Source organism: Ammospiza caudacuta, chromosome 8, assembly GCF_027887145.1.
Source record: "Ammospiza caudacuta isolate bAmmCau1 chromosome 8, bAmmCau1.pri, whole genome shotgun sequence".
Classification (NCBI taxonomy): Eukaryota; Metazoa; Chordata; class Aves; order Passeriformes; family Passerellidae; genus Ammospiza; species Ammospiza caudacuta.
The window spans coordinates 13,921,321-13,944,104 of NC_080600.1; the positions used below are offsets into that span (position 1 = coordinate 13,921,321).

The 22,784-nt window shown below is 37.3% G+C and overlaps 1 protein-coding gene across 1 annotated transcript in view; it reads right to left on the reverse strand.

Annotated features, from left to right (window-relative positions):
* Nucleotides 1–307: 307 nt before the first annotated feature.
* The window catches only part of HIBCH (3-hydroxyisobutyryl-CoA hydrolase), a 36,695-nt gene continuing 14,218 nt past the window's right edge, over nucleotides 308–22,784 (reverse strand). Inside the window, exons 7-14 of the mRNA XM_058809519.1 lie at nucleotides 18,688–18,766; nucleotides 14,381–14,526; nucleotides 13,701–13,787; nucleotides 12,476–12,534; nucleotides 11,668–11,749; nucleotides 7,103–7,222; nucleotides 5,923–5,956; nucleotides 308–1,015 (exon numbers count right to left, since the gene is read on the reverse strand). Coding sequence (XP_058665502.1) covers nucleotides 900–1,015; nucleotides 5,923–5,956; nucleotides 7,103–7,222; nucleotides 11,668–11,749; nucleotides 12,476–12,534; nucleotides 13,701–13,787; nucleotides 14,381–14,526; nucleotides 18,688–18,766 — 723 coding nt within the window. The 3' untranslated portion in view covers nucleotides 308–899. The remainder of the gene's footprint in view (nucleotides 1,016–5,922; nucleotides 5,957–7,102; nucleotides 7,223–11,667; nucleotides 11,750–12,475; nucleotides 12,535–13,700; nucleotides 13,788–14,380; nucleotides 14,527–18,687; nucleotides 18,767–22,784) is intronic.

The following is a 22,784-nucleotide window of genomic DNA, read 5'->3' on the forward strand; positions in this document are numbered from 1 at the left end:
ATACTTGTATCAAGGGGTTCTGGTTCTGTTGTGTAACTTCATATCTTATCAGCATCAGAACCCCACCACCTTTAATGCACTGCAAATTGCTGCTTGGTGTTCACAGCAAGGTCTGAGGCACTTGTTTCTTCACCACTGTAAGACCAAGAAAAACCAGCAATTTTCTGAAATGGTGAAATACTGATTATGCAGTTGAATCAGACATAATGACATTTTAAAAAGTGGGCTATGCAAGCAAAGAGAAGTGTGCTTCAGGCTCTGGCAAGACTATCACATTTAAAACAATGTTTACATCACACAGCAAGGCTGAAAAATTACAAGTGTTTAATCAATAGAACAAAATCTTGTTCTCAGACTAATAATATATCAGTCTGAGCTTTTATTTAAAAGGATATTTAACGCCATGGATTCTGTCTTGCATTTTCCTTTGTAGCTCTGACTGCATTAAAGGTTTAACCATATTTTATTTTCATTGTACACAGAAGAATCTGTGGCACAATCCCAATTTACCAGATCAGTGACAAAGCAAAGAACACAAAAGGTCTCTTTACTTTTTGCTTATTAGGTCACCCCTTAAACTGTGCTCTTTTGCCCAAGGGCTCCTCCTAAACTAAGAGTTGATGCAAAAAAATTAAATGTTAATCACTCTGTAAAGCAGTAAAAATAACAATTTGCCTCAAAGTGATTTTTCCCATTATTAACCAGAGATACAATTATTTTCTCATTACAGAGAATGTTCCTGAATGCAAAAAAAAAAAAAAAAAAAAGAAAAAAAAAGAAAGAAAAATAGACTTGTGAATCTCAGCTAGTTAAAAAGTTTTGTCCAAATTGATCACACTGCAGTTAATTTTGGTATCACAGAACTAAGCACATAGGTAAGATGTCAACAGGTTTGTTCTTTACAGCTTGAGATCATCATTTCCCAGTGGTTTAAAACAATTGTCCACAAATTCATCGCTGACTTCTTCTAGAGCAGCTGGCTTCCATTTGGGGGACTGGTCCTTGTCAATCAGCACTGCCAGGGGAACAGAGAAACACCAAAGTCACTCATGAACTTCCTCCAATTAAAGTGACTTAAGATTGCAGCAAGACAGATCACTGCAGTGATTCCATGGGGGAGACAAATGTGTGTGCTCTGGAGAAGGCAGAGCTCCTGTAACACGGATGTTTCATCTCTAATCAAAGTTCCTGAGTTGTGACCTGCCCAGAGATGTCCCTGTCACAAGGAACAGTGAATCCCTTCAGAGCAGCCCAAGATTTGAAGGAACAGCCCTGAAATGAGTGGTTTAGTCAGACCTGCCACTCGTGGCTGACTTGCACTTCATGGGAGCCTGCAAATGGCACTTCACAGTGCTGCTTTTGGACAAGGCTTTCACACCTCTGTGCAAAATCTGACTCTGGGGAGAGTACAGGAGATGACTCAGTGGTGCTAAGTGCCTAAAGCTAATTTAAACACATCACATTAATGATGAAATAACTCACGAGGAGAGAGTAAAGCAGGGTGTCTTTGTGGGAACTGAGGGTGTTTATTTGTAAATACTGACAGCTGCTGAGGCCTGGGTACATTTAACTGTGACAATCTGTATCACCTCAGTACACAGACTTTATGCTGCAGCCTGGGAAATACAGCACTGGAGATAAAAACCATCACTGAGTGAATCACATGTAAAAGGCTAACAAGAAAATGCCAATTCCCAAAGAACATTCCCTGTGTCACAGGAATGTTGAAGGCATGTCAGCAATGGCTGCGTTAGCAAACAGTAAAACAAGAGGGAGTTAATTTGTGTGTAAAAATTACTAGTATTAATGGAATTCCAGGGCATCCTTCCAAGTACCTTTCAGGCTTAAAGAAACCCATAAAGGTGCTACTGAAAATGTGACATTTTTATCATTTAAAGAAGAACAGCTGTAAGAACTGTGGCTCCCAAGGATGTACTGATTACCAATTCCCTTCAGATGAGTGAGATCAGCACCTGATTTGGAGATGCACCTGTGGCCTGGGGGAGGCTTCTGACCAATACAGCCCACAGCATATAAGAGAGGATGGGCAGGAAGAGGGGGTACATTTCCAATTTCTCTCCTGAGAGTGGCTTTTATTTGTTTGCTTTTTGATAAAGAGTTTAGAAGAGGCTGGTTCTAAAGGTAGGTGAACTATGATACTCACAGATATTTCCAAGAATAACAACTATTTTTGGGTAAGTTGCTATGCTTTTCTAAATTAGTTTGTTCTTACTGAGTGAACTAGAAATATCCAAGATGAGGAATGTGTAAGGGGGTGGAATGTTGTGTTCAGTTAAAAGAATACCTGCCTAGAGACTGTGCTTATCAAAAAAACAGGCCTTGTGGTCTGCCCACCAACTTGTAGTAAAAAAAAATGTGACCTGAAAACTTCTCTTTAACTTTTCTGTCTTTAACCAATGGTTGAAAATGGCTAGAAAATACACACAATTCAAATGACAATGGCACTAATTAATATTTCTGTAGCTGAAGATACACAGGCATACATCCCCACAGAGAAAGGCAAATCAGAGCCCTGCACCTATTTACTTGTAAACAGGGAACTAAGGACTCCTTAGAAACAAATTGTAAAAGGTAATCCATTATATGGGAAACTGCAATTCAACTGAAAACAGAATCCATGAGGAAAATTCTTTAGAAGAAGAGTCCTGTAAAAGAGTGCTTTTACTGTGATGTTCAACTGGGTAACTTACTGAAAAGCTGTGATCTTGCAGGGTATTTCTGAACACTGAAAACACTGATTGGCTTGGGTGAAAAGATGTAATTATCCCAAATCAACTATGTTTATTCCATTAGAATAAAAATTATCTACAGTTTTTCTTCAATTTTAGTTGAAGTTCACAGTCTAAATGTTATCCACAAGAGTCAACATTGACTAGAGATGGTTTAGAGAGGACAAAGTGTCCATGTGTTTGTTAGTACAGCTTCCCCTCTGCCATGCTGCAGTAAGTGCTGCCAGTTCTCCACTCCAGGGTACTGCTGTCTATTCAAGTCCATCTTTCTGTTTGGATCTGCGGCCAGTTTTACTCTGGAGGATAAACTCAATGCTCCTAATGGTCTCTCTAGTGGAGTCTTTAATCTTGCATGAGTCAAAATATTTGTTTTCTAGTAGAACCATGAAAATATTCCCTTTCTGCACTGACTTCTTTACATTTTGTATCTCTCCAGCCTGAGATCAATCATTAAGAAAACAGAAATTCTGAAGACTTCTAAGGTAGGCTAAGAGAATTCATTATGATAAAAGTAACTGAGCACAGACATTGTGTTAAGGGTTTGATCTTGTGTTTCACCTTTCTAAATCAAAACCCCAAACCCCTCTGTTCAGCAGCAGTGACTTTACCAGATTTCAGGTAGTGCTCTGTTGCTGGGCTTCCTCCAGCACAGTCTAAACTCTGCTATTTCCAAGGCCCTGACATTCTGTTTGCTGCCATAAAATCTCTCAGCTCGTGCAGGGCCCTGGGGTGCCCAGGGTACAGCTCACATCTGCCAGCCCTGCAGGGGAGGTGGCAGAAGCTGCACACAAATATCATCTTTGCAGCATCAGCAAGATGTAGGACACCTTTTCAGCTCCATTTCAAGTGCACATTCCTGCACAAAGAGTTAGGAGGGTGAATTAACAGATATTTGTCCCTGAGATTTGCTGCTGAGATTGTATCCTACCTGGATGTGTTTGAGCACTCACTCCAAAAGTGACCACTTTTCTTAGGCAGTAAGATTTGAAAAACAATTCTTGGCATCTACCCAGACCTATGCATTTCTGAGTTGACATATTGTTCTATTAATCAAGGTGAAAAATTGATACCTAATGTGTTCCAAGTCCACAATTACCATTTTATAGGTAAATGCTGATGAAATATGATCCATGTGTTTTACAGTTTAGGAGTTTTGGCTTTTCTTTATGATTCTTGTGATTGGAGTGATTAAACAGGGAAGACTGCCACAGTGGATTTTCAGGTTGAAAGAAAGCTGGCTAAAAATAAAAAAGAAATTTTGACCTCAGGTCAAAGCAGGTTTAAAAAGCTTTAAAACTACTCCCTAGAAAGCCTTTTAAAATTATGGTTTGAAGCAGATGAAAGGTATTAGTAAAACCTGACCTGTGGCCATTGGCTGCCGAGAAACATTCTTAAACTAAAATCTGATTGCTGTAACTCAACTTCTGTTGATGGTAGATCTTTTTGTGGTACAGAGGGTCAAGAACTGGCTCTTAAATGCTTGTAATGTAAGGCTTTAGGAAAGAGAAAGCTGATACCTAACACTTTTATCAATTTTATTCACAATGGTTGGTCCTGTGAGGTACTTAATAATCTCCCTTCCTGTTAAAAAGGATGCTCAGCACATTGATGGATAATGATTTTATGGAATTAGACCAAACTACAAAAGTGATCTTGAGTCAGATTCTACACTCCTCTGCAACAAGAGAAACAATGCTAAGAGTGAAAATCTGAGAACAAGATCTATGCAGTAAGCAGAGAGCAAAAGTGCTTCAGGAACAAATTATCACTATGAGCAATCCCCTCAGTGCAGTTAGATCTTTGATGGGTTTGTTTTTTTCCTTCTCCTGATACAGTTAAACTTTTGCTACATCACCCTGTAGAAAATAGAAGTTTCCCAACTGCTGTTCTTGCAGCCTCTCTCTTTACAAGCAGTCTGTGCATTTCCTGGCCATACTGACAAGGGATTTGCCTTTGTACTGTACTGCAGTCCCAGATGGTTTCCTGACCTTGTGCCTTGCAAGGAGAAATTCAGTTGGTGCTCCTCTGACTCTCAGACCTGGAGTTTGTCACTTCCTGAATAACTACATGTCAGCAGCTTATTTGCTGATTTAGAATACATCCCAGGAACGGTATTTTTAGGGTACCCTTGTCCCCATTACCAACATAATGAAAACCACTTCTCAACATGTGTGGTAAATTCTTCAAAGGAGTGTCTGCTAATAAGTGCTAAAGACTAATTAATTAAAGTCAGAAAATTTCCCCATGCTGTATGAATAAATTTTGCATCTCTCACCCCAGGCTATCTTTAGTACAGTGTTACTAATAGCAGCCATTCCAACTAATATCCATTCCTCAAGTGGAATTCAAGCTGCTTTATAAAGACAGATATAAAACAATGAGGAGGAGGTGATAATACTTGAGCATGTAACTGTGTGAATTAAAAGTCCAACCAAAAGTTATCCATCCCAATGCCTTGTACTGTAAGCTCCTTGGAAAAAGCCTGTGCTGTATTTCATCTCGTGATGAACAGTACATAAATAATTGCTCCAGCTCCCAACAGATGTGACTTTGGGTTTGAAAAACTGCACAGTGAATCAGCAATAGGATCAAGGACAGGCTTCAAGTCTGTCCCCTAGATGAATTTGCTGAGCCACTGCTCTACTTTTACCTCTACCTCTCTTGACCAATGCCTTAAAATGCTGAATTAGTTTATGTTAAGTTTACATATATAGTTGTTTAGTAGTAAGATGCTTCCATTCAGAGATATTCTGGACAGGAGGGAAAGTAAATCTTTGTTCTAACAGTTTTCTATACAAACAGTTGTTTTTGATTTTGAGTCTCAAAGCATTGTGTAGCTGGCTGAACCAGCTCTGTGGCTAAACTAAACCTGGACAAAAGTGATGCATGCAGCTACTCACTAATGTCAATGTTAAAGGTGAAAGAAATGGTGCAACCAGGTGGATAAACAACGTTAGGGAACTGAGATTGCACAAAGGAAACAACACGGCTCTTGTGCTTTGGAACAATAACAAATTTTGGCCACGCAGAAGTCCAATAAGCAAAACCTATGGAAAGCTGGAAGTTTTTCTGGGCTGTTGCTGCATGCACTTGTAGTAATTTCCAAAGAAGCACCACAATAGTGAATGTGTGTGCTATCAGCTTGAGGAGTGTTTTTGGTGTGGGAACTTACCTGCTCGAACCCCTTCATAGAAGTCATGGCCCTTCTGAAAGATTATAAAAAAGAAAGCTGTAACATGACAGGTTCTATTTATCCCATCTTTCCCTATCCTTTCTGCTTGAAATGCAATTTCTCAAGATTCAGTTAAATCCCACTTGTACTGTTCTTTTCTAGGCCTACTTTGTCTTTACTTATTAAAGAGCTGTGTATCTTCTTGCTTAAATGCAGCCACATCTCTTAAAATCAGTCTGCTGACCTGCAGCTGTGCCACAGTCAAGTTTTCTCTGTGTAACACCTCAGATCTTTTTCTAAAGAGGTTCACATAATGAGGCTAAGGTGTGTAGTACCAGAAATTCTTTTGAGAAAGGCCAGTCTTCAGGAATTGTGATGTATTCTGCCTATGTGGAACACTTTACAGGGAAATGGAATCCTGTAAACATCCAATTCTTTTTTAAAGAAGGGTAATGTAACACTTAAATCCCTAAGCATGCTTCATTAGTAATGGAGCCACAATCTTAGTTTTAGTCAGGCATTAGAACATCAGGATTAGACAGATTTTCACTTCTTTAAGTACTTACTTTGACTGTCACAAATAATTTAATTGGACACATAAAAGCCTTATTTTAAAATGTGCCAAAACTAATATAATAAGGATGCCATGGCAAACCCTGTACGGCATTTTTTCAGGTAATTCAGTTAGCAGCTCTGTTCCACTGCAAGGATCACTTTCTCATATGCTATCCAAGTCCTCAGCACTTAGTACAAATAGCACTAAAATCTCTTGCTGTGATAAATTTTTCATAGACAACACTCTTGAAAGGCAGTGATAAACAACTATTTGCACCCTGCTGCTGGGAACTGAGGCACTGAGGGCTAAGTAATTTGAAGAGAAAACCTGTTCAAGAACACCAGTTTTAAAATTACAATCCAAATATGAAAATATCTATATATTAATGCTTCATGTTTAACTGAAGTCTTCTACACTCCCACCTGGCCATCATTAATGTAGTATCATTTGCATTCCATATAATAACATGAATCAAAAAACTGACAGCCTCACCAACACACCAAGATAATATTGAAAATTAAAACCTATAAACTCTTGCTGAAATCTACATAAAATTTTTAGTCTCTGATAAACCTTTTTCCCCCCTGTGGCTGGGAAGGGACAAGGGGCTCAGCTATTGCTCACCATGCATGCCTGGCTCAGTCTGTATTCCATCCGGAGCACCTCCTGCAAGCTCATGGAACTTCCTTCTCTGAGCTGTCTGAGAGTCAGCTTTAAAGACGTGGGTGACATCTTGTTAATAGTCTGGGGAAGACAGTAACATTATTTTCTTCAATTTGGACACTTGTGAGAGTCTCTTTCATGCATTTTAAACTTTGTGAAGTAAATGATGGCTCTCTTGTCCCTGAGCTCCCTCTGTGACACCTATTCCTCCTGCTCCATCCCACCAAGCTGTCACATTAAATGAACTTTCCTGCATCAGCTTTGATCAGCAAGATCTCTGGGATGTGTGCCATCACTTGTGGAAAACCTAGAACTCCTAAGGTCCCATCATTTGAGATAAAATTACTACTAGCCAGAGAAATTACTGTAGTTTGAAAGACGTTTTCAAGGAGAATCTTTTGATAAGTGAAGGCAAGTGTTACAAGCAATTATACTTTGGTTTTGAATATCATATATATATTTAGTGTGAATTACTCCCAGATTTATTAGGTGTAGGTGATATTAGTATTGCTTAGCATGTAAGTTTTATTTGGTACAACAGAGTAGTAAGGTATAATAGAGAGATTGGCAACCAACTTTAAGTCATTGCTTCACCATCATTGGCAAAGACCAAACGATATGCAAAGAAGAAATCTGTGGAAAAAAATGTTAGAATAAACCAAACATATTTATCCAGGTTTCTTGTATAGGATTAACAGATACTGAAGTAGTTCAGCCTTAAATTACTCTGCTGATAGGAAGCTTGGAGGCCTTGCCTTTTTTTGACTGAAGCACAGGCTATAAATATTGTACCACAGACAGGATTCTTGTAAAGCACACAAACAAATGCTGTAAATCTGGCTCTCAGGAGCGTCCTTTGGTGAACTGCCAGCCAGTAAACAGTAGGGGAAAGTGGGGAGAAAGACAAAAATCCTAGTTAAGAGAAAAGAACTGAGCTTTAAAGCTTCATGGGGTTATGGGGAAAAGGAGCTAAATCTTATTGTTGCTTATCACTGTTTTCTTACTCTAAACACAATCCTCCCTTCTCTGTAAAGCCAAATAAAAGATATGTATCATTCATGGTACAACAGACACTTCCTGATAATTAGGACATTTTCATCACTATTAAAAAGCGCAGATGGTATGATTTGCCTCTTTACATTATTTTCATTGCAGACATTAGGCTCCTTACCACAGCCAGAAATGGCAGGTTTCCAGTCATCAGCAGCAACATTTTTTTTCTAGCTCCCAATTACTCTTCATCCCTCCAGACACCAGCTGATACAGCAGTGACCCATTTTGCCTAGTTAAGCTGAAAAACATGTGATTGCTACACAAGCAGGAGTGTGTGGAATTGTGCCTTCAAAGCACTGGCTCTGCTGTTCTGTGATCACTGTGCTTGAGAGAGAGGCTGGCAAAGAATGAGCCAACACTGGCTCCAAGTGCCAACAGTTCCTCAGTTCTGGTCAAGCTCTCCAACAATGAGAGACTCAGCAGATTAAGAGATCTGCTGTACCTCCAACTACATCACTGTGTAGGTTCTAGATGAGTGGCAGCTTTTAACTTTGACCCCTTATTTGCTGCATGATGCTCTTGCTGGCCTCATCTTTGAGCTGGACCTTTCCTCCTCTAAGTTCCACATTCTGTCATTTAGATTAGGAAGTCTTTGCTCAGACCAGGTTAAATGCTACGTGTGGTATGGCCAGTGGCTCCAGAGGTGAAATGGTCATGGCAAGCTCTGGTCAAAGCAAGCACTGGAATGGGGAAGATCTGCAAGCAGCACTTAAGACAGCTGCTAGATGCACTAGACTGGTTATCTTGGCATATCAATGAGGCTGAAGGTGGAGGAGGTACTGACAGAAATCAAGCTGGAGGAAGAGGAACACGGCAGGAAAATGGGTAGGTGTAATTGCAGAAAAATGAGTCACCAGTGTAGCTATAAATACATTCCCTGTACAAAGAGGAGGGGATTGGTGCTAGGGAACAAGCCTAAAAAGAGACAGGATAGGCTGGAGTGGGGAGTACTAAAATGCAAAGAAGTCTTCATAGTGGTATTTGACATCTATTCCAGTATCTTTCAAACCATCTTGATTTTGACACAATGATCCCAAAAGCTCTAAGCTGAATTTGCAGTAGACTGAACACCAACAAAATGCTAACAGAAGGTGACTGAATTAAGTGGCACTGACACAGCAGATTCCCTTACAAGCATAAAAGTGGGACTAGTGACTTCACTAAAAACCCCAAAACCTCACAGAGGTCCATGACTCCCCTTGCAATAGATGAAGACATCCATCACTTACTTATGTGAAAACCAAGTCAAGTATCTGATGCTTTTCAGGTTAAGACCTTGCATTTACTTCATCCCACTAGAAATGGCACACCTGCCCCTCAGACTAAAGCTTTTTGGCTCATGTAAAGCCTGAAAACAAACTAGCACTACAAAGTTAAAGGTTTGAAAACTACTGAGTTCTAAGTGTAAGTTCTCTAGCTTTCTACCTGTTGGTAGCTGGGTTCAAAGTGTGATGCAAATCACTAAGTCGTTCTCAAGTAGAATTTTAACAACTTTATATTCTTCACACAATATTTCAGTATCAGGTATGTGACAGCCTGCCAAGCAGGCATGTTTTGAAAGTAAAAAGCAGGAGTACTGTAGGTCAATGAGAACAGGGTACTTGGGATAGCATGGCTCACAGCATAATTGGATTATTGTGGAACTAGGAGTTCCATTTTATTAACCTTGTTGATCCAAGGTACAAGGTGGGTGCACCAAGGGGGACCTCCAAATTAGGATATTTGTATTAAAATGTCAGTTAGGGCTTATTCCATAGGCTTGTTTATACATATAATAAATACAAGAACAAACAAGGAGGATAAGCATAGATATTGCTGTTACTGAATCAGCTGATATGATATTTATCAGGTGGATTTGCTGTTGTTCCTGTACCTGGACACTAAAGTGAAACCTTGGTTTCACAACCTGCCCAATCCTACTGCTTAGAACAGCATGTCTGCTGTCAGAAACTCCTCTGAAATTTAAGTATTTGTCCACACTAAGTCTTGCATCTGCTAGAAAATGTGGGATTTGTTTCATGGGGCTTTTCCCACGAATTTCTCCATGGACTGAAGCAAGTCATACCAGCACAGTATTATCTCATGAACAGACCAGACAATTGTTCTGAAACTCTGGTCAACTCCAAGGACATTCATTTGTGAATCACATGAAAGAAAAAAGTTGTTATAAAGTCCTATTAAAGACATATGAGAACTGAAGAAGCAACAAAATAGCCCTTGTTGTTGTTTGGGAATTTAAAAAATCAGTTACACAGAATCCTAACTTTGAAGTAGATGACCCAATTTATTCATCAATAGGTAACTTAAGTTTTAAGCTCTGAATTAAAACTCTTAAAGAAATGTACTATCATAATAAGGAAAAAGAACAAATAATTCTTTGTTGTTTTCAACACCCACTGAACCTAATCAATATAACATGAACAGATAACATTTTTATTCTGGCACCAATTCATTTGATTGCTTTATCTGATGAAATTTGTAGTAGTAGGAGAAAAAAACAGCTTTCCCTTGTATTCAATTTTGCTATTATAAGACATATGCTAAACTTCTTGCAGTGTACTAGATGTACTGGTTGGCACAAAAATAGTCTTAGAACTTCCTTTCTCACAAACTGTTTGATAGTTCCAGTGACAATGTGTTACATTTTGAATTAATTTTTTTAAAGTGACAGGGTGCCTAATGTGAATACTACCTTATAAAATTCCTTCTGCTCATATCAAAGTCAGAGATGATGGATGTTTTATTTTACTATGAAAGGAGGATTTCTTCTGTGAGCTGTAACTAAAGTTAAAACAACCCTTTTGCTGGAGGAATACTTCAGTTCTATTCAACTGGAATATTTCACTAGCTCCATACAAAACTTTTACAAGTCATCTGAACAAAGATATTTCAAAGGATAAAAAGAAAATATACACATTATTTATACATTAATATAAGTTGATTCTTGCTCTTGAGGCTGAAGTAGGAATTATGTGTGTAGCACTGCTGCATGTTTTTAAGTAGTGACTACATCCAACACTCAGAAATGCATTAGAAAGATCAAAAAATACTTTGTGATTATAAATTTCTTTTGCTGTTTATCCAAATGAGATATCTGGAATGGAAGAAAACCAACAACACTGTTCTGGCACTGTTTTATTCCAAGCCTTGGCAATATAATGAGAAGCTATAAAGGGAACACTTGTTCCCAACAGCCCCCTGACTGTGGGGAGGGGAAAAGAAAGGGGAGTTTGTTTTTTTTTTACTAAATTACAATTTTATGCACCACATGATGGTGCTCACATTGTGTGATTCTAGAGGAATACCCTTGTCTGAGTAGAACTACTGAGAATCCCTCAGGACTGTGAGTGAGAACCTGAGGCTCTCAGTCCAAAGCCCTATAGGGTAACTAAAATCTGCCCTATGATAAGAAAAAAAGGATAAAACCATAAAACCAGACTTAAAATCTCTAACAGAAATGACATAGACTTTACCTCTAGCTGCTTCATGGCAAAAGGAGAACCATCTTGCTTTAACTTTTTAACAATTTCTTCCATACTATTTGCTGAAAAAAGACTAGAAGAAAAATCAGTTAACAAGCTGCTTCAGTTTCTGTTTTACCTTCGAAGGGATGTTAGAAACAGAGCATAATCAGCTGATACGGCTTTTCTTAGCAATGTCTTCCATGTTGCTCAGTTTCAAGTAATTCAGGCATCTCCTTTTCCTTTACAAATCTCTAGTATTTCAATAAAACTTACTAAGAAACTCTGGTATTTATTTATAAACTTCAATTACTACCATCAGTCTTAGCTGTGCTTTTATAACATAGTAAATCTTTAGCTATCAGCTCCATTCTGCTGGTTTGCTGTCAGCATCTTTTATCTCTAAATGTAGTTACTGCCATCCTTCTTGCAGAGATTTAGCTCTTTCTTATCACTCTCATTTATTTCTCCTTTCCTTAAGTTCCAAGCTATCATTGGCCTTTACCCAATGAGCACTGTAAATGTGTTAGGTTACATTTCCTGTGCAATGGAACAGTTACTCTCACAAATTCCCATCCAATATCTACAGAAAATGTTCATTTCAATGTGCCATTGGCTATGAATCAGGTTACTTTGCCCAAGTATTTAATGTACTGATGGGTGAAATGTTTAATTAGCTCCAGATAAAGCTCCCTAAAGACAAAATGCTATTTAAACTTGGAGGCGATTTCTCTCACCTTATCTGTGAAATAAAGTAACTAGATTTAACTTCATGTTCTCTACACACAAGAATAAAAGAATTTGAAAAATTACTGAATACCTGTTAATCTTCTCCATATGTTCATCAAGTGAAAACTCCTTTTCTTGATCAATTGTGCACTATTTAAAAAGCAAATACGTATTTTACTTGGTTATTTTAGACTGAAAAGTGTATCAGTACAAAAAATTTCAGTGACTTGTGTTCCAGAAATATTGTATCATAAATGAACACCTAATGTTCATAAGACAGTGCAATTTTTAATGAATTAAAATTTTGCAGTGTGTATATATGAACTGGGTGCTATCCTGTGAATGTTAAATATGTTGCCTCATACTGCAGTGCTTTGTCTGAGCTACAATGGATGCACATTTGTCAGGGTGGTTATCTTGTACACAAGTAATTCTGATTATTCTATCAAAACACTTCTGTGCAATGCACAGAAGAAATTCAGTGCAGATAAATCTACTCAAGAATCAGAGATTGTTTTCAAAAACAACCTTTCATTTTCTTTAAAAATATACAGGCCTATGTTTAGGCTTTTTTAATGACCAAGGGCAAAAAAGGCATTTCCCTTCCTTCTCTTTTCTGTATCATTTAACAAAATTTTATTTAGACATACAAAGTGTGTGATAGATCCATTGGCCTTCTGTGGGAAGGCTGTCAAATGTTTCACATCTTCTGGCATTAAGGGGTTTGGGACATAAGCAGATGTTCAGGAACAGCAGCTGAAGCTGAAAAGGTTCCCTGGCATTTCAGCTCTGATAACTAAAAATACAGTTTCCTTTTCCATTCAGTGTAGTCTTGTAAAGCAGGATACTGCAACATATAATCACTCCTATTGCACAGCATTCTGTTTTGTCAAAATAATCAGTACTATGATGTAAATGAGCTTATCCCATTTATTTTTTCCAATTAATCTTATTTATACACTTAGTAATTACAAAACAGAAATAACAAGAGTAGACACAGCTCATTTTAAAGCTGAACAACAGCAGAGTAATTGACTGAGTAACACTGAATACTGGTTTGACTCTAGAGGTTTCTTTTGAAAGAGAACTGCAATGCACATCAAAAGAGTTAAAATAGCCACTGATTGGGAAGGCAAAACCTTTTATTTTCATGCCCATTGTTACATGGGGCTAACACAAGTATTATGGAGAGAGTGCCATGAGTTTGCAAACTCATTCTTTTCAAACATAGAAAAAGATAATCAGTAACATGGATTAAAAAAATAATGTCTACATTTATTTAACAATTTTGCTAGATTTCAGTAATTTCAGATTACCTTCATGTGGTAAGAGTTCAATAAATCTGCAATTTTTTCTTTTGAAGGAGATTTCAGTGCTATCAGGTCTTTCTCCAAGGCAGGTAGCTGTTAAAAATAAGATTTAATTACAAGTAAGTAAAACAAAACACACTGCTTGGGTTATTACTCTGGTAATAGTAGGATATACATATATAAACTCTCCCTCATCCTCCCCAACTTTCTGACAGACCCTAAAGAAGCACAAAGCAAACAACACAAGGAGACAGAGTTCATGTGTCAGTGTTGAACTACCCCAATTTAATCATGTCTGCAGTGACCAGCAAAGAACTCCATTTGAATGGAGTGTCACCTTCACAGCAAACTTTGCAGTTGTATAAACCTCTAGTTTCATACACTGCTGTTTAAACTGCACAATTTTTTAAGCAGCTCCATTCTGCTGAGTAGCTCATGCCCTTCCAAGAGTGGAATTGTAAAAACAGCACCATTTGCTCCTTCCTTCAAGCAAAGCTGTCACCAGCTGGCAATAGTTAGAAGGACAGCTTGAGAGTGTCCCACCATGCCTGTTTGCAGGGCACAGGCAGCTAATGGGAGTGCACCTCTGCAGACAGGGGTGTTGGTACCAGGTACTGGGGTGCAAAAACCCCAAAGCTCTCATGTGGCTGTGGGCTGTGCCCTGGCCAGCACTGCTGGCACCTTACCTTTTCAGATTCTACAAAATGTGTAGCAATGCCAGCCTTTAGCACATCTCTTCCTTTCAGCCTGCAGCCTGTCAGTGCGAGGTAATAGCCAATCTTTCCTGAGAGCCTTGGCAGGAAATACCCTCCACCTACATCAGGGAAAAGGCCTGAAATAAACAACACAAAACAAAAGTGAAGGGAGATCTTGTACTAATCATCACTAGCAGCAATTTTTTCTTGTCTCGTTTTCATCTTCCTTACATAGGCACAGCAAACTTGTCCAAATTTCTCCTTGACTTGGCTTGACATTTCTGGCATCAAAATCCTTCCTAAAAGCAAACTCTTGAACACTTTCCAAATTTCATCTTTTCCACTGGCACATACTTCACAAACATATACCAAAGAAGAATATTTATTCTATTTGCCAACAACTTGAGACAATTTTAGGTGCTTGAAAAATCAAGTGTGTTCTCAGCAAGGAAATAGAAGTGACCCAAAGAATTGTGAAATAATTTTCACAAGCTCAGACTGCATGCTGCTTTTTCAATGAAATATTTTATTATGATCAAAATATTAAACACTGATGAAGTGCCTCTCGCACAGCTTAGTTTGAACAAATTTTGGGGCTAAGAATTCAATAATAGATCGACAATATTGATAGGGTCTTCCTGAAGGTGGAGGCACAAGATGCTGACTTAGTACTTGGCTCTTTGACAGGATTGTGACTAAGCTGATTTTAAAAAATAATATTAAACTCTCCAGTTTAGTAACACTCTTATATACTTTTTAAAAATCTACAAATTAGGGTAATTTTTTTAAAGAATTTAAAGCTGTGACTAGAATTTTAAATACTTTTAAAAGTTGTATTGGAAAGTATCTACCTTCTGCTATATAAATTGCTCACAAAAATAAATTTAGACATATTTTTAAACGTACTTAAACTTGAAAAAAGTTTAGTTTAGCTATTGATTTCAGTATTGAGATTGGTTTCAGTATTTAGTCTTGGTTTCAGAAATCTGAATGCATAAAAGCAGGGTCCAGTTACTACCTTGAAATCATGCCAATGGTGCATTCATGAAACTGTAGTCTTCTGAAGAAATTAAAGGTGTGGTGGACTTAATTTTTTTTGCATTTCAGAGAATGAATCAAATGACTCATGAAAACACATAAAACAGAATACAAATGAGCAATAAGAAGCTTGTAAGGCTGTTGCCAAAGAGATATTAACTGGGAAAATTCAGATGTACCTAAGGAGTTTAAATGGGGTTCTGATAGAAGATGGTAATTTTTCACTCACATGTAATTGCTTTTGTTCACAAGAGTCAATGTATGTATTACAGAAAGACCCTGTTCCAAGTATTTTGAGACATGGGGAATTAGTGGTCCCTGAACAGTTCTCCCTCTTGGATGCAACAAGGGGAGGTTTCTTTCAGACAGCTGCTCTTCAGTGTTTCCCAGTTAACAATCTGAATATCTAACCCATCTCAGCATTTTTCACTCTGGTTCCCTCCTGGTTTTCTTTTTGTTCTGCTGCTTCTACTACATCAAAAGGTTGGGTTTAGGAGTCACTGCCTATCAGTTACAGCTGTAGTGTTCTATTCCCACTGATGTGTCTGCTGTCATTAATTGATTTATCCCTCATCTCCCAGGCCACTGAGACATACAACTCTTCTGAAATGCTGAATGCCTTGCTGATACCCTTTAAAAGCCCTAAGCTGTATTAACTCCAATTCATCACTTACCTTTTTTTATCTGTACTCACATTCTCAAATAGTCTATTCTACATTTTACCTTCTCAGCTTGAGCTATCACAACAGTGATGCCAAGACTTCTATTTAGTTTTATGTTTCTATTCATCTGTCTCCCCTTGGATATCCTTCTACTGCAATAAAAAAACCAAACCCAACCTCATTTAAAAGCAAAACCTATCTTAAAAATGCCCTCTAAAGCAAAAAGGCAATTACATTATTCTCTCCATCCACCAGAACAACAATAGCAACAATATTTTTTTCTTTCTGCTATACTTCAAATAATATTGATGGTGGACTACTGCTTTCCCCACACTCCTGCACATTTCCAGAGGAAAAACATCTTTCTATTGGGATCCATAGTGTCCTTCCACTTGGCCATACACAGGAAATCATTTCTAAATAAACTGTGAAGTTGATTAGCCTTAAGTAGCTTTAGAGGCAAATGAATGAAGGTTTCTTTAATTAAGGAATTTACAAACAGGATTACCTAATCCACTTTAAACTTACTTGGTTGCATAGTCTGCTATAGCTTCTACTGTATCCTTTTCAATGTTCCTGTCTTCCTTTTCCTCTTATAATTTTACTCCTGTTGTCCATGTTCTACATATTGCTCTTTTCTCAGTAAAACTTCACATGCTTCTCTTTGCTGCTGAGGTTCTCTTAATGTATTCCATACCTGATCTTTGGGGTTTTTTGTTAGCATTTAGCAATCATATTTCAATTAGTGAAGTTAGAGAAGAGCTGCTGGGCTGCCCAGGCCATGAGCCTGTGCCTGTACTGCTGACTTGCAGTCTGCTCTCACACAGATGGAACAGGCTCTGCTGTAGTCCCAAAGGTGCAACTCTGCATTTCCCAGGCAGGAGAAAGGCAGTGCTGCTACATTCTTATCTTGTCTGGCAGAGCGGGTTGGGAATTTATTAGTATTGACTTCTAGAAAGCTAAAAACTTAGCAGGGATATGCAAGGAAATATCCATTATAAGTGTAACCTCACCCCAAAGCCCATACCTTACACTTCCATCCTTTGCTCTCCCCACCAGTGGTTTTCTACACCTTCCTACTTCTGCGCTGCTTTCCAGGGCTTTATCTTATCTATGGCAAACTCCTACAGTCTAGAACAGCCTTTTCTTTCGATTTGCTAAGTGGCATATTTATCTATTTCCCTTTATTTATGGTGCTGTACAAATGCAGAATAATTGTGTGAAAACAGAGCAGCTGGATGAATGCTTTGTTTTCATTTCACAGCAAAGGTGTCATGCCTACTGAAATAAATGAACACATGAAAAAAAACAATACAGTATCTAGAGAGCCATTTTAAACATACCCCACAGAGATCAAAACAGCTAAGCCTTTAAATCCAAACAGATTTCAGTGGTTTTACTTCTAAGTGATCCTAAAAGGGGTTTAATTACTTTATTTCCTAAGCAAGTTCTAAGCTTTTCCTTCATGTCTTCACAGCCTATTTTTGTTTAAATAAGTCCTTGTCAACACAATAAATCTGTGTAAAGTACATAGTTCTTGTTAATATAAAACTACTCATATCTTTCCCTTTGAAGAAGAAAGGGAAGGTGCTTTTATTATTAGAATAATTTCATACACCAATGAACCTCTGTTTAGTTAAAAAAATACAAATTGTTAACATCAAAAGGTTTTCATATACATCAACTGATTATTAACTTCAGAGCTTAGAAAACTCATGTTGTATTAAAGCTTAAGTTTAGTTTACTAAGCTTTTCTTCAGCAATAAAACAATACTTGGAGGGCTGAAGTAGTTTTTGGTTTTCATCCCAACTTTACCTGTTCAGAAAAATTACATTACATTTATCAGCTAGCAGGAATTGCTCTCATATTTCTCTCAGGAATTAAAATGGTAACGAGCTTGCTTGCATTTGGGTGGTTTATTATGCTTTATTGTGTTTGACAGCTGCATCAGGAGAGTTTCCTTTAATCTGACTCATTTTTCTTGAGCCATACCTGTATCTTTATGTAGCTCTGGGATTTTTTGAAAGAAATTTTGTCGGAATTGACAAAGAAACTGTAGGATCAAATATCAGAAAACACAAGGTACATGTTGCTGTTTAAAACAAAAAAAAAGGTGACACTGAAGACACTGTGATCTTGCCTAGGCACAATCTCTGCACAGTTGTAATGGGTCTACATTAATAATCTACAAGAAAAGCTGGAATTCCAAAATCTGTTTCTATGAAATTGCAGAGCAGCTTGTGGTACACCCAGTTTGACTCATACTGAGTTCCTAAGGTAAAGCTGGTGTACCTGCACTGGGAGCTTCAGACTTATCTGCCCCCATCTGTAGCAAGACTTTAGTTCTTTTTAAAAAATAGTTTTATCCTGCCAGCCTTTGTGTCAGTCTACACAGTTAAGAGGCTCAATGATCAACTCCCAGAACACAGAGAAGTTTCTGGTAATTTAACAGAAAATACTTTCCATGTATGGTCATCTCCAATTCCCTTTTAAAATTCCTTCCCTACCATCAAAGCATTCGAAGACATTTCACCCTGATTACACAAACAGTGAAGCTCTAAACATGTTAACGTGTGATAATTTCTTAAAACACTTACCTATTGCTGTTTCTGGCATGGCAAAAACAGTCTTTTCTGTAGCAACTCGAAAATGTCCATGGACTGAGACACCAACTCCCTACACAGGTAAAGGACACAGTTATAACATTACTGGTAAAAATAATCATAACCACAATGATGATAATGATTAATCATAAAAATAATAATTCTATGTAGCATACCTCTTGCTTTGCTTTACAATTTAAATAATACTAGATTTACCATGTGCAGCCCAACAAAATATTAAAAGGCCTTTTATGGTTCAAACACTAATCATATTATCTTCATCATTTGGCTGAAATAGCTTTTTTTGTGCTTTGAAAGATGGGTGAGTCATACAGAGAATAACTTCAAAAAGCCATGAGTGACTCTGTTATTTCCACTGGACTACTAAGGGAGTTGACATCCTTTTGCTAATGTTACTCCATCTATAATTTTTGCACCTATTTCAAATCACCACCAAAAAAACCCAATACTTTTGAAAAAATACATAAATTTCACAAAGTTGTTGTCCTAATACTTTCAAAATAATTAATAATTAACTATTCTTCTAATGTGATAATTACCTACATTATAAACATAGAATTATTTCAAGCAGAAAAAGCCTTCAGTATTATTGATTCAAATTCAAAATACATGGTTAGAAACTAATTTTTTATACTGGGCTGGTGTGCTCACCAAGTCAGTAACAGAACTCACATTTCTGAGTATCTAGCACAATTCTCTAGCAGTCTGTCATGATGAAACCCTTCCCTCAAAAGCAGAAGAGTTTCTGGTGTTGTCTATGCCATATTTTTGGATTTAGGTAGTAAGCAGCAGCAAGTCCCAAATTAAAAAAAAATCATTTTGCATAAAATACATTTAATTTAGATAAATCTGCAAGAGGCAGACTGATAAATAAAATATTCAATGTAATCTAAGAATGATTAGATTATAGGGTACAACCACAACATACATATTGAGGTCTCAATTCTCAAAGGTTACCTACATTATTCTTGTCAATAGAAATGTATGTTTGATCCTATCTGGAGACAAGACCCTCTGCTGAATAATTCACAAGTAGTTACTTCACACAAATATTCTCTCTTTCATCCTTTCCACCATTTCAGTTTAATTCCCTTCCTCACTGTTAATTTTCCCTTTACTGAGACCTTCCAGCCATCCATGTTTCATGTTAAAACTAAAATATCTTAAAAATCATTGGCCAAAATAAACCAGTGTCTGATGAGGATATAACACATTTTAAATAAAAATTTTAATTGTTCAAATACTAGAAAAAGGGCACTTGACCCAACTAAGTCTATTAGTTTTCACAAATATCTTCACAGTATTTCATACTTCCCATCAAAAACAATGAGATTAACTGGATTATACTCCCTGGGACAAGCAGTATATATTTAAGGTTTTTAAGGTGAGAGTAGAACTTTATTTCTTTTGCTTATCTACAGAGATCTTTGGTTGGGTTTTATGTCAAAATTTTTTAAAAGCTTTCTCAATTTAATATAAAGTAAATTTCCTCTCACCCTTCCCTGGCCTCTTACAATTCTGCCCAAGAAGAAATAATTTATTCCATTATGGTGATACACCTAAATCTGAAAGCATTTTCACGTTTCCTTTGTGTAATGACTATCTGCCACTCTCAGGTTCTAATATAGATGTATGAAGTTTTTAAGATTCCAGTTTAATTTCCTGAGAAATGCACCCATAGGGGTGAGTGGTTATCAAACTCAATTTTATATTCAGGAACTAAGCCAAATGTATGCACACGAAGCACTGCTGTTCCAGGGAGGCAAATGGGATCTGAGCAAACATCTGAATCTTATTTGCACAGGGCAAAACCCTATGTCTCACCCCTTATGTGTCCTTTAGCCCTTTCTCTGAGCACTGATCAGATCTCATCTGTGCAGCAGCAAGAGCAATGGGCCTGTGTTTAGTTGTCCTGAAAATGCAAAGCTGCCTTCACTCCTAAAACAGCTCCAGAACTCTTTAATGAAATGGAAATGTGACTTCATCGCTTCCAACTTCTTTAATGTCATAACAGCATATTTTCACTGCATTAAGTAAAGCCTGCTGTTATTTTGATGCATGTTCAGCAATAACTCTGCCTTTTTTCTAAAGCTAATGAAATAAAAATCATGTCCATTTTGGTCTTTCTAATGCTTAAATTAGGATTTTCTTATCCCATATCTAAAAATACAAATACCATCTATCTCAAAGCGTTTTTTCTGGCTTGTTTTCTTGACAATCAGAATTTTGTTTAAGGATTCAAATTTTTGGCTTGAGTATTAAGTACCAAAGATTTGAGTGTGAATTCCATGAAGGGAGCTTCTCTTCCAAGCTTGTTCCTTTTTTGGAGTGATAAAAATAAATGGCGGGTTCTAATAATAGAAAGTTGAAAGATGTAATTTTCTGTTGAAAGAAGTAATTAAATCAGATTTCACTTTCTCAAGTGCTTTAGCCATAATTGGATTTGTTTCTAGATAGCCTCCAAGTTTTGTACAGCCTGATTTCTGATGTATATTTAAGAGACTAAAACTGTATTTTCTTTTTATTCATTATAAAGAAACGGTGCAAATATGTTCTTGCTTCTTTGAAGATCGTTTCTAAATAATCCAGTACTGAGATAAGATTTTGAAAGAAAAATTAGTTAATGATGAAAATCCCAGTAATTTCTTTACTGGTGTTCATGTGCTTTTTTGTTTATTTGTAACTTCCCAGGTGGTTGGCATACCACTGCATGTTTAACCTTCTAGATCTAACACAAAGGACAAATACTCATTAGTTTAATACATCCTGTGTAAAGAACAAAGGTCTAAATGCATTCCTCTTTCATTTCTGGATTTTCTAATTTTATTTTGTTTCCATTTAGCCGAACTCTTACATAGCTGGAGTCCCCCCTAGGAAGGCCCTTCACACCATTAAAAAATCTTTTGTGTTCACTTCACCAGGTACTTCCAGCATTTACACATACAAGTCTTAAAACTATAATATCTTTATTAAAATACACTTTATTCTGCACTTCCAAGGTTCTACTTTTCATGATCTTATATACTAAAGCCGATTTCTTCCTTCAGACTTCTCCAGGGTAATACATTCCCTGATGGTCAAACAGGCTTTTACTGCTGGAATTTTTTTTTTCCGCTGACAGCTGAATTTTGTAAAGGGTACTTACAGAATGAGAATAGGAGTTAAGGAGAACAAAGAAATTAACAAGCAACCGATTTAAACAACTGGGCTGGTTTTGGCTGAAATAGAGTTGATTTTTTCTTCACAGTAGCTTCCTCATAGCATGGGGCTGTGTTGTGTTAGTCTCAGCATACTTCAGGGAGGCACCTCATTTTACAGGCAGTTCAGCTGGAGTTCATCAACAAACTTATAAAAAAGAGTGTAGAATATCTGAATTTTATTTCCACACAAGACTGCCCATTCAATGCTGTATTTCAAAAGTCATTATGTGACTGTGTATAGAAACTTCATCACTGACTTCCATTTCTTTTCTCATGATGGATACAGAACTTTATTACAAGTATTTTTCTAATGAAAAAACAACATGACCAGCAGATGCAGAAATTAAATACAACTACTGTGACCCTTTTGTGTCACAAAGGCTGTATTATCTTAAATTGAGAATGACCCACATTTAGTAAATCAGAATTTAGAGAAGTTATTCAGAAATTGAGGGCCACCACAACAGAGAACTACACAGAGAGAAATAAATACTCCCTTCCTGCTCACATATAGAAAAGCAGACCTGTGTCACAGCAAAACCACACATTACACTTGGCTATTTACTAAATAATCCATCTCACACTGTAAAGGAATCACTGCCTAGGAATGCTTAGGCAACACAATAAAAGAAACATAAACAGAAAAGGTCTTGAGGGATGTTACTTGTGTCACTTTCACCAGGCTGGTAAATAATTTTTAGCTGTTTGAGTAAGCAGTGTTATGATAATACCAATACTGACTGCAGTGAAAGTCCTTTTGTAACAGCTCCCATCAGTGACTTAATTTCCTACATTTTTAATTGCATGAGAACAGCTTCTGGTAGAGCTGGAACCAAAAAGAAATGTAGCAATCAACTGAGCAGAACACAA